The 12,898-nt window shown below is 30.7% G+C and overlaps 1 protein-coding gene across 1 annotated transcript in view; it reads right to left on the bottom strand.

Moving 5' to 3' along the window:
- Positions 1-12,898, bottom strand: part of LRRIQ1 (leucine rich repeats and IQ motif containing 1) — a 181,256-nt gene that overhangs the window by 136,964 nt on the left and 31,394 nt on the right. Inside the window, exons 10-11 of the mRNA XM_081818979.1 lie at positions 12,508-12,658; positions 11,702-11,756 (exon numbers count right to left, since the gene is read on the bottom strand). Coding sequence (XP_081675105.1) covers positions 11,702-11,756; positions 12,508-12,658 — 206 coding nt within the window. The remainder of the gene's footprint in view (positions 1-11,701; positions 11,757-12,507; positions 12,659-12,898) is intronic.

Below are 12,898 nucleotides of genomic sequence, written 5' to 3'. Positions count from 1 at the left end.
CCTGGTGGTGGGTATTGAGGAGGGCACATTCTGCATGGAGCACTGGGTGTTATGCACAAACAATGAATCATGGAACACTACATCTAAAACTAATGATGTAATGTATGGGGATTAACATAAGAATAAAAAAATTTTAATATGTATGAAGTAAAAAAAAAAAGAATGAAAGCAACTGACAGATATTCTCAAACGTGAAAGAATTCAGGGATTATAGGATCTATCTTTCTTTGAAAAAATAAGATTTAAAAAGAGCTAATGAACTAGGTAATCCAGACAAGCAGAGGCTGAAAGAACAGTTGTAAAAAGAACTGGTACTGACCCATTGTCATACAGATCTAAAGCCACTAAAGGATATATACATAGAGTCATAAATCCTGATGTAAATAATAAGAATTTTGAGGGGAAAAGAAGATAGGAAAAAGTGTAAATATTCTAATTTATTTTATTTTCTTAAAGAGGAGTTAATATTGTCTAAAATACATGAATCAAAAGCACATGTTTTAATAATTTACTAAACAACAAAGAGGATATTATAACTGGCAAAACTGGAAGGTGAAGATGGAAGTGTAAATGAGATAATTTATCATCTTTAGCATGAGGAAGCCAGTCTAAAATTTTGAAGTCAAAACAGTTTCATATACACTCTTGCTCTATTGTTTAACAATGCTTTGAGTTTTTAAGTATGTCCCATCTTAGTAAACGGTAGAAAAATTGACTGAAAAGGAATGTTCCCAACCAGTAATTCACATAGGGATCATTTTTATTGTTGTTCATCTTAAGATTATTTTATATACGTTAATATATTTCAACAATCACTCACTTTATAAATCATGGTACTTTTTAAAAATTCAAATTGATGATCAACTTCAGTAGTGGTTAAAAGTATGTCTGCATCATTTCAAAAGCAGCACTAAAATGTTAACTGTTTCTTTAATATTAATAAAAATTGCATGCCTAGAGCTTATCTCTTTATATATACTGTAATAATGACAGGTATTATAAAACTTTTTCTACTGTTTAGTTAAACTTTACTTAATTAATTACCTAAATTTTTTTAAATTAAACTTTACCCTAAGTACACTTATTTATATAGGAAAAGTAAGCATGATTGGCTGAAGAGTTACCACATTCATTTCAAGTGATTTCTTATTTTGATTACTTTGTTCTTTCATGTAATTGCCTCCTATATATAGAAGGACATTTTGTTTACCATTTGATATTTGTTATTCCTCAAAGATTTTTGGATTTCTATTTAGGTACTAGCTATGTTTTATAATAAACATAGCTTTATTTTAATACTGGTATAATGATAAAATTTTTTGTAATTTTTTGAAAGAAGGATAGAGTATCCTTATATAAACACATATAAATCATTTATATTCTCCGCATTTCTACTAAAAATATCAAAATCTATTTTTTCAAAACTAGCTTTACTTGTAATATAAAATTCATCAGAGATTCATTCTACTAGTTTCAGCCCTGTGTTGTGTCCACATGGAAATAGAAAAATAATATAGACAGAATCTCTCCTCAAATATCTCTTGCTTGATCAATTCAACTACAATTTTTTAAAAATTATAACATGTAAAAATGTTAACAAATTATCATGAAGTGAGTAAATTACAAAACAATATTACAGTAGTGTTTTTTTAAATGGCAGAAAACAGTCTGAAAAGACAGCAATTATGCAAGAAATTAAGAAAATAATCCTATTTATAAGTGCATCAAAAAATAAAATACCTAAGAATAAATTTAATCAAGGAGGTAAAAGATCTGTATATTGAAAACTACAAAACACTAATGAAAGGAATTGATGAAGACAAATAAATGGAAAGACATTCCGTACTCATGGATTAAAAAATTAATATCATTAGAATGTCCATATCCAGAGCAATCCACAGATCCAATGTAATCCCTATCAAAATCCCAATGGCATTTTTCACATGAATAGGACAAATAATTGTAACATTTATATGGAATCACAAAAGACCTTTAATAGTCAATGCAATTTCAAGAAAAAGCAAAATTGGAGGTGTCGCACTCCCTGATTTCAAACTATACACTAAAGCTACAGTAATCAAAACAATATGGTATTGGCATAAAAACAGACACAGATCAGGGGAACAGAATAAAGACCCCAGAAATAAACCAATTAGTTAATAGTCAATTAGTTTACAACAAAGGGGCCAAGAATATAAAATAGGGAAAGAACAGTTTCTTCAATAATTGGTATTGGGAAATTAGACAGCCACATGCAAAAAAAATGAAGCTTGACCACTATCTTACAACATACACAAAAATTAACTCAAAATGGATTGAAGACTTGAACATAAGACCTGAAACCATAAAGCTCATAGAAGAAAACATAGGTGGTAAATTCCTTGACATGGGTCTTGGATGATTTTTTTTTTTAATCTAACACCAAATGGAAAAGCAACAAAAGCAAAATAAACAAGTGGAACAATATCAAACTAAAAGCTTTGCACAGCAAAGTAAATTATGAACAAAATGAAAAGACAACCTACTGAATGGGATAAAATATTTGCAAATCACATGTCTGATAAGGGTCTAATATCCAAAATTTATAAAGAACTCCAACTCAATAGCAAAAATCCAATCTGATTAAAAAATGGGCAAAAGATCTGAATAGACATTTTTCCAAAGAAGACATACAGATGGCAAACAGGCACATGAAAAGATGTTCAACATCATTAGTCATCAGAGAAATGCATATCAAAATCACTATGGGATATCACTTCACATCTGTTAAAACAGATATTATCAAAAAGACAAGAAATAACAAGTGTTGGCAAGGATATGGAGAGAAGGGAACCCTCTCACACTGTTGGTGGGAATGTAGATTAGTACAGCCATTATGGAAAATAGAGGTTCCTCAAAAAATTAAAAATAGAACTACCTTATGACCTACCATTTCCACTTCAGGATATTTATTTAAAGAAAAAAAAAAAAACCACTGACTTGAAAAGATATATGTACCCCCATGTTCATTCATTACAGCATTATTTGCAATAGCGAAGATATGGATACAACCTAAATGCCCACTGATGTGTGAAATGGATAAAACAATTGTGGTATTTAGATGTACAATGGAATATTATTCAGCCATAAAAAGAATGAAACCTTGCCATTTGTGACAACATGGATGGATCCCAAGGGCATTATGCTAAGTGGAATAAGTCAGAAAAAGACAAATGTCATATGATCGATCTCTCTCTGTGGAATCTAAAAAAACTAAGCAAACAAACCAAAACACAACTCATATATGCAGAGAGCAGAAGGGTGGTTATCAGAGAGAAAGGGGATGGGAGGGCAAATTGGGTAAGGGGGGATCAATTGTATAATGACAGATGATAACTAGATGTACTGTGGTGATCACTCATAGTGTTTTTTATACAAAAATCAAATTATGTTGTACCCAAAAGAAATATGTTATATATCAATTTTATCTCAAAAAAGAGAAATACTTCCAAACACACACACACACACACACACACACACACACAGACAAAAACAAAGGGAAGGTTTTAAAAAGTGGGTGAATCCTAACAATACTGATATTATAAAATAATACTATCTTAAGCCATTCCAAATACACACACACACACACACACAATAAAATGCACGACAATAATAGCATATTAATCTGGGAGCAAGTAAATAAAGTTTAAATTTTCTAAGACCCTAGAACTGCTTTGAAAAAGTACCAAATAAATTTAGATTTGGTAAATCAAGAAGGCATGCTATCTACAGTAAACAAAAAGAATAGTAAAATAATATGTAACTGGTCATAGAAAGGAAAAATGAAATAATTTAAAAACTCAACTAAACCAAAAAGAGGCAAGAAAAGAGAAAAAAACAGATTCGATTCTATTTGTTTTGCCTGGCAAAACAAATAGAATCGAATACTAAGATAGTAGATTTAAACTCAAATATATTAATGATTACACTTAATTATTAATTAAACTTAATTAGTTATTAAAGACCAAAGGCTAGAATCAAAGCTAAAATTTGTCAGGGAGTCTAGATAAAACAATAACAAAAGCAACACATTTTCACATTACATAAAAGAGATATACCAAAAATAGGACATGTAGAAATATTGTAAGTAAAAGGATAGAAAAAGATACGTTATGTACACACTAAACTAGTGATTCTCAAAGTATGGTCCAGAGACCAACCTCCTACAGACGCTTTTAAAGGTTCCATGGAGGCAAAACTATTTCATAATAATTCTAAGACGTTATTCGCCTTTTTCACTCTCATTTGCTCAAGAGTTCATAGTGGAGTTTTCCAGAGGCTACATGAGGTGTGATATTGTAGCAAATTGAATGCAGAAGGAAATACAGAAACCCAGCTGTCTTGAGTTAAGCTAAGCATTAAAGAGATTTGCAAATATGTGTAACAATAACCCTTTTCTCACCATATCTTTTTGGTAAAAACTACATTTATTATTTATAAAACTATTACTAATGGAAAAGCTTTATTATCTTAAGCTCTGAATTAAAAAATAAAAACAAAATTTTTCTCATTTTTTTTCTATACAGTAAATACTGATAGATATAACGTGCATAAATGAAAGCTGTTTAAGGCAGGTACTCAATAATTTTTACAAGCATAAAAGGATCTTGAGTCCAAAAGAAAGCTAGTTTGGGTAGTATCAGACACAGAAGACTAAGGCAGAAAGCTTTACTACAGATAAAGAGGGACATTTAAAAATGATAAAATAGGTCAATTCAAAAGAAATATATAACAATTATAAATTTATATAAAACAAATAGCATGGCCTCAAAAATATTTAAAGCAAAAAAAATAGGCTCTAAGAATAAAGATCTACAACCCACAATCATCATAGGAGTCATGTATATAGTTTTTCTCTATGACTATGCTAATTACATGGTCAGTAGCACATGTTAATTACAGGCATTATGGCATTATAAAAAACGAATAGGCTCTGAGGCAGACGGTCCATGAATTTCAGGTCTATTCCAAAAAATAGCTGTGTGAATATAAACAAGTTACCTAACTTCTCTGAGTCTTTGTTCCTTTATTTGTGGAGTGAGGGTGATTTTGCGTTATTGGGAGGATTAAAAACAATATTTTAAAGTAGCTTGTACAACACTTTCACATATTGGGTACTAAAAATAATAGCTATTATTGTTTCCTAACAATTATCCTCAATGAAAAGTAGTTAAAAAACTAACTGTTGTGACCAAATAAGACTTCAAAGACAAATATTTGAGCTAAACTTTGAAGAAGAAATAGGATATCAGTACACACTTTAAAAAAAAGTCTGTATACAATTGATTAAACAGTAATTTGATCAAGTCAATACACTTGGCTCAAAAAGGGGATCTAGATGGGAAGGAAGTTAGAATAAGTTGCCACCCTTCCTCTTTTAATCTTACAAGTTCTTTGCTATCAAATGAAGGATAATAACTGAGCAAAATAGACTTAGAGCAAGCCTTACCTTAGAATACCATTACTTTCTCAACATCTCAAAGAAAATGATTCTTTCCCAGTCAATATTTCTATTTTGTCCACTCCCCATCCCAAACAAAACAAAACAGTAGCCACAAAAATATTCAAGAGCTTCTTGCAAATTATGTAAATATAACAAATATAAAGTATCACTTAAACACTCTTGAGTCCACTGCTTCAATATATTCTTTATTAACTCTTTAAAAGTTTCCTATGTCCCAAAAAATAGAACTGAAGCCAAGTGTGTTTATCCCTCAAAGGGCCCTTGCCCATGGCAAAATTAGCATTTGGCTATACTTGCTACAAATACCTATTTCAAAGAATTCCTCCCACAGAAATGAGCCAATGGTCTAATAAAACATTCCTGCCACAGTGGGGGAAAAACCTCTCCTGTAAGGAACAGCAAAACTAAAGATGTTAAATTAGGCTGGGTTTTCACTAAATAAGTGTTTGGTAAAGGTCTACCTCCTTCAGCTGCTCAATGATTGCTATGTTTGACCGTTACATGCAAATATGCTGAGTGGCACTTAAGATTTTTAGTTTCAATGCAAAAGTTCTTCAGGATCATACATGTTGTGTGGAAACAGGAATACTAAAACAGGAATCAGAAAACTTGGATTCTAGCCCCACCTCTGGTAGGAGTTTGATGAAAATTATGTGGGTCTGTTTTTTCATCTGTAAACTCTTAAAAAGCTGAAATTGGCAGATCTGTAAAATCCCTTTCAGCTTTATACTGGGCATTGTTGCATTTCAAAACTGAAGAGTAAGCTAGCACCATCTAGTGGAATACAAGAAATTCACTAAGTATACAGTAGTGAAAAGCATTTCTACAAGCAAAATATCCAGAGCTTTATTTTATTTTACTTCATTAATTTTTTCTAGCGTTCCAAAGACAACATCGGGTAGCAAGTATTAAGCCAGGCACACTTCCCCTATGAGTCAAGACAGTAATCAAGCCTATGTGAAAATGTTGCATTATTTCAATATCTTTCAACTTATAATATTAGTGTCACTTTTCCAGAAAGCAGTATTATCTGAAAATAAAACATCAGGGGAAAAAAGTCTCTTAATACTTCTATTTACAATGGTATTTTCTAGGAATGTATCACCTGAAATTTATAAATTAACAAATTAATTGCTGGCATTAAAGAAAGATGTTTTTTCAGATTAAAGTTTTCTTCACATAGCGGAGATAGAAGCTTCATGAATGAGAAGACAAAATAATTATTTGCTCTTAGACATCAACATCATACTTATTTTCATTTTTACTCAATATTCAATAAATGAAATACAGCAATTTATTCCCATTCTCTTTTCTCTATGTAAATATCACTAGATGATCTTGGTAAAAGTCAGGATACTCATTTGTTTTGCTTATTGCTGCATCCTCAGCAATATTCTAGTACTGTGTTCTAGTGCCTGGAAAAGTGCTTACACATAGTAGGTGCTCAATAAATTTGCTCATTAACAAATTTATTAATCAATAAACCTTAAAATCATTACTTTTTTCTGCATAAAGAGTTTTAATATACTCTAATAAAATAGTAATAATCTTAAATGTTAAATTCATATCTTTTGGAGAGGCAGTGGAATGAGGGAATTAAAAAATCAGATACTAGGGATAGAATGCTGAGTTTCAAATCCTGGCTCTATCATTTACTAATTTATCTTAGATAATTTATTTAACCTCTCTGTGCCTCAATTATTACCGGAGTGGGGGGGGGAGCATTTAATAGTAACTAACTCGTAGCGTTTATAGGAAAAGCAAATGAGTTAAACGTATGTAGTACATAAATATATGGTGGTTTAAAAAAGTTATCTATTGCTATATTTATTATATTAAGTTGTATTTTTTTCTGTAAGAAAATTTATAAAATAATTTCATCATATGGCATGAATTTTTTCAGATTAATTTACTTTCAGGATGTTTCTCTTAAAAAGTCAATAAAATCCAACATAAAAATGGAAGAAACAAAGAAAACTAGATTATAAATTATAAATCACCTATTTTTCATTTGCTTTGGCTATTTGTTAAAAAATGAAGTCAAAAATACTACCTCAAAATATGAAAAACTTCTCACAGATATTCAACATCCATTCAAGGAATGTTTTTCCATATTACTTCTGGAAAACAAAATGTTTTGCCAATTTTACCTGAAACTTACTTATGGGAAATTTCAGGCAAAAGAAAGCATGAAATATCAGAATGATATCATAACCTTAAAATTTAAACTGTAAATCAGCCAAATTAAATTGACTTATAAAAGATAGTACAGGAAAAAAGAACTTCCAGAGGAAAAAAAACAGAAAACATTTTAGATTATAAAAAGTATGATAAAATCTGTTGTCTGATTAAAATAAATCCATATTTAAAATTATCAACTAAAGTGAAGCTTCAAAAGTTAAAATTAAGCAATTATTTTGACATTCAAAATATGCAAGAATAACTCCAGATCAAATCAAAATATTCTATAATCAAAAACGTGCTACCCAAATAGAACCAATTATAGAAAATAATATTAAAATGTTATGTGGTAGTCTTTAAATTAGCCACAGCACACAATATGTTTAAACATTAAATTAAACATAATTTTTATTAAATTAAAAATACATAATTAACTTTACATAACTTTCAGTGTATAGAATTACATTTTATTTAAGTTGTTACTTTTAAAAAGTATACTTTACATTGTGTTTCTATTTCTGTAATTAAACAGTTTCATTAGAATGGAAAATATTTAGCATAAATAACTTCAAATGAATTGCCTTAAACAGACTGACACAGTTCCTATTCTGATTCACTTAAATGGAATGAAATTCAAATAAAAATGTGCATTAATGTTTTCTAATAAAAAGTAATGAAAGCTAATCCTACATATTAGCTACTGCAATAACTACAGCTTAGTAAGAATTAGGAACAAATTAAACTTGAAACTACAAATGTAGAATACATGGTATTGCTTCCAATTTTATTTCACCTCCTTAAGAAATATTATAGCATGGAATAGTAACCTATTAACTTATAAACACAAATCTATCTTTGTGCCCCTTCATAAGAGTTCTTAGCATCAATACATCATTGAAAGACAAAATCTATGCTTTTCCCTTAGCTCAACCAGAATCTCTGTAAGCAGTTCCTGAAGATGAAAAACAGACTCAAAACAGTCTTCAGAAAATCTACTTTTTCATGTACACTCTTCTCACACTCAATAAATACAGTGTTTTCATTGTACCCAACAGACAGCAAAGATGTCTTTTACCTTATTTGCTCTGTACTACATAAAGATACCTCAAGTACATCAATTAATACTATGGCAGTTTCCACATAAATCTTGCAGATATCCTATCCCAGGAAATCCACTGGTTACAAGAAATCCCATACAGCCCTGCTGGCAATGAAAATGAAGTGAATGGGAGGTGAAGCATTTCTTCTCACAATCAGCCTTTTTCTTTTTTTTAAGCTTGCTTCAGTGTGTGCCAATATAGCAACATGCATTATCAATGCACTTGCCTTCATTCCAACAACAACAAAATTATTTCTGTCTTTTAAACTGAAATTTTAAAATAAAAAATTGTATCAAAAGTATCACTATTTCCATACAGAAGAAAATATGAGTAGTCCCAAAGCAAGCAGCACAGACACACAGGCAAATAAACACATTAAAGAATATTACACATTTTATTTTCAAAAGTGTGCCTTGAAATGTCTGTAAAAGCTTGCTTTGTGAAAACAACTATAATTTTCCCATATTAAAAAAAAAAAATCAGAGATGACGGTGACTGCCTTGATCCAACTTTCCCCATAACTCCTCTAGAAATTCATAACAAACAACAATAAATAAAAATACCCCAATCTATCTTTCCAGTGTAAATGGGAGAGGAAGAAATTACAAGCTGAATTTTTCTAAGTGGGGTAGTTAAGTATCCATGACCAACACAATCCAGGCTAAATCCACACTGGTACAGAAGGAATCCCATGGAAACTGGATGGATAAATAAGAAATGGAGGTGCTCCAGTGGTGGAAGAAGCCAGGTAATATCAACAAGGCATTCTTCCAGAAAGGGAACATCATCCCAAGTGGGATGACAGTACTAACACCAAGGATGGAAGTTGAATTACAAATGCAAATGGCCATGCTCTATATGAAACAAAAACATTTAAAATTGGATCAAAAAATAAAACCCAAATCTATGCTGTGTATAAGTACACACCTAAAACAAAGTGTTTCTAAAGTTTTGTGGGTTTTTTTTTTTAATGGCCAAGTAGGCAAATACAAACAAACAAAAAAATGTTGTCAGGCAAGGTAGAATTTAGTCTCAAAACATTAAAGAGACAAAGAAGGACACATAAATTTCAATAAAGATAACACAGTTAAGAATATCTACAAAACAGCATGGAGCAACACTCAAAAAATGGAAACCAAAGGATATATAAAATATATAAAAATATATATACAAAAAGAAATAGGCTGATTAATAATAAACATATTTATACTAGCTCAACTCAGTCTATGAAGATCTAAAACAAATGATCACCAAGGTAGATCATAAAGATAAAAATATAAACTCTATATTCCAATTAAAAACACAATGACCTCTTTTCACGTGCACATGATACATTCCTGAAAATTGACCATATATTAGAAAATCACAATAAGTTCCAAAAAGCAGAAATGGCACAAAGATAATTCTCTCACTATAATGCAATAAAACTAAAAAGAATAACAGCAACAACACAAAATGGTCTTACCATACAGAAATTTTAAATCTTAGCTAAAAGGCAAAATACGTCATAAAATTGTAGAACTGATGAAAACACAGAAGTTACGGATGAAGCAGTGCTCACAGAAAAATTTATAGACTTAAGTATTTATGTTAACAAGAGTGAAAAAGAATAAATTTTTTTCTTAAAGATTTTATTTATTTATTTGACAGAGAGAGACACAGCGAGAAAGGGAACACGAGCAGGGGGAGTGGGAGCGGGAGAAGCAGGCTTCCCGCCGAGCAGGGAGCCCGATGCGGGACTCGATCCCAGGACCCTGGGATCATGACCTGAGCCAAAGGCAGACGCTTAACCGACTGAGCCACCCAGGCATCCCAAGAATAAAAATTTTTAAAAAACTAAATATTTAACTCAGAAATAGAAGGAACAAAATAATAGAAGAAAAGTGGAAGAATCTGGCATTAATGTGTATTAGTGGTAGGAGTACAAAATCGTTTAACCCATAAAATGTGCCTGGCACTATTTTCCTAAATTACAGATGTCCTTTGCACCAGCAATATATATTGCAGAAAATTAATCTAAAGATATAACTGGTAAAGTATAAAATGATATAAGTATCAGATTACTTATTATGGCAAATGTGGAAGACTGGAAACCATCCAATGTTGATCAATCAGGAACCAGTGGAATAAAACCTGATTGATCCACAAAATCGAAGACTATGAAGCCATGGAAAAAGAATGCTCTGAACTCCATAACATGTTGTTAAGTGAAAAAAAAGCAAGATAAAGGACAGTACTTAAAATATTCTATATTCTATATTTTAATCCTAGAATTAGGATTAGTATATATACATATATTTCTTAGATATATGTGTGTATATATATTTGTATGTACAAACATACACATAAGTGATACATATCTTATTAAATACATATATAGATGTTATATGTGCATATATACAAAAACATCTATATATAAAAGTATATCGGAGAACAGAGTGAAAAGGACAGGGATGAAAGATCAATCTCTTTGAGTATGCCTTTTTAAATGTAGTTTGGCTTTGAAACATATATTTGTTTTATATATCAAAAATAAAATTAAATCAAATGGGAAAAGTGAACTTACTTCCACTACCCCATCTACTCCCATCCCACTCCCTGAAATTTCAGTCCAGACCACGTTTCCTAATAATTTTAGGATGAGGAAAAAAATATATAAATAAATTTTAGGATGAGGAGGTAGAAAAGATAGTACCTTTTAGGTGTCCAAAAATTTAAGCTATTAGTATTGTACCAGAGTTAAATTTTTATCTAGTTCCTGACTTTTTAGCAATCCTTGATAATTCATTAACCATTATTTAAGCTCCTATCAAGTCCCTTGAGAATCTCCCAAATTTAAATAAAAAATAACAGAATTTTAAGCCAGGTAGTAAGAAATATAATGAGATTTTTACTTTAGAATTATCACACTGCTAACAGTATAGTGGTAAGTTGAAGTTGAGTTTCAGTAGGAAGAAGAGGGAAGTTGGGTACTAAAAAGTGAAAGCATGAACAGAATACTTTCACAAAACTTGACAGCAAAGGGTAAGAGAGATGAGGCTATGGTAGAAGTAAATGGCAGAGGAACTGTTTCACATATGACAGGTGATAAAGCATCAGAGGAGACTGACAATTATATTTATAGAAAACAGGACTGGCCTTAAGAAAAGACATTTTCATTGCTGAATTATATGGATTATAAAGTATGAGGGTGGAAACAGATATAGATAAATAGGGATACAGATATACAGATGGAGAGATGGAAAAGATTAGGGAGATTCAAACCGATGAATTCTTTCATGCCTTATCTAAAAAAGGAAAGGTTAGTACAAGCAGTGTAGAAAGCAAGGAAAGGAGTGATGACAGGGATTTTTAGGAAACAGATATGACAGTTTCTAAGTGCAGAAAGCACAGAATCCATAAAAATATGATGGCACAGAACCAGGGTATTATATTCTCCAGTAGAGCTCAGATGACCACTAGTTAGAAAAAAAGGAATAGGTTAGTGAATATGCTAATTTAAGGAGCCACTGATAACTAGCCATTTGCCAGTGGTGAGAGCATATTTCCTTTATATATACTAAAAATAATCTTATTTCTTTCATGCATTTGGATAAAAGATTAAATAAGTATGGCATAAATAAAATAATTAATAATGGCGGCCTATTCTTGAAAAGGAATAAATGAAACAAAATGTAATCATGAGAAATAAATGTCAATAAATTCAAATTCCCTTGTTCTTACCAATTCGAGTGATTTTATTATGTGAGAGTTCAAGATTTTGGATATTAGTACAGCCATCCAAACCATGAAAAGAAGTCAGTTGATTTTTATTAAGAAGAACAACACAGAGATTTTCCAAATTTTCACAATTGATAGTCTCAATATGGTTTTCCTAAGACAAAGAACAAATGTCATTAGTTTTAGTTCAACGACTTATTAATGGAACATTTAAAGCTTACAAAAAGAGGAAGGATGAGAGATGATCTCCAAGTAAATAACTGAATCTCTGACTTTTAAGGCAAATATGCAGAATGTTATACTATCTAGATGAAAATATTAAGTAACCTAATAATTAACTGATTTTATATTTATTAATCTTTGAAACAACAGAAAATACAGAAGACCATGTAAC

Source organism: Leptonychotes weddellii, chromosome 5 (genome assembly GCF_054177405.1).
Source record: "Leptonychotes weddellii isolate Sample4059 chromosome 5, ASM5417740v2, whole genome shotgun sequence".
Classification (NCBI taxonomy): domain Eukaryota; kingdom Metazoa; phylum Chordata; class Mammalia; order Carnivora; family Phocidae; genus Leptonychotes; species Leptonychotes weddellii.
Note: the sequence above shows the minus strand (reverse complement) of the source record. Positions and strands in the feature narration are given on the sequence as shown.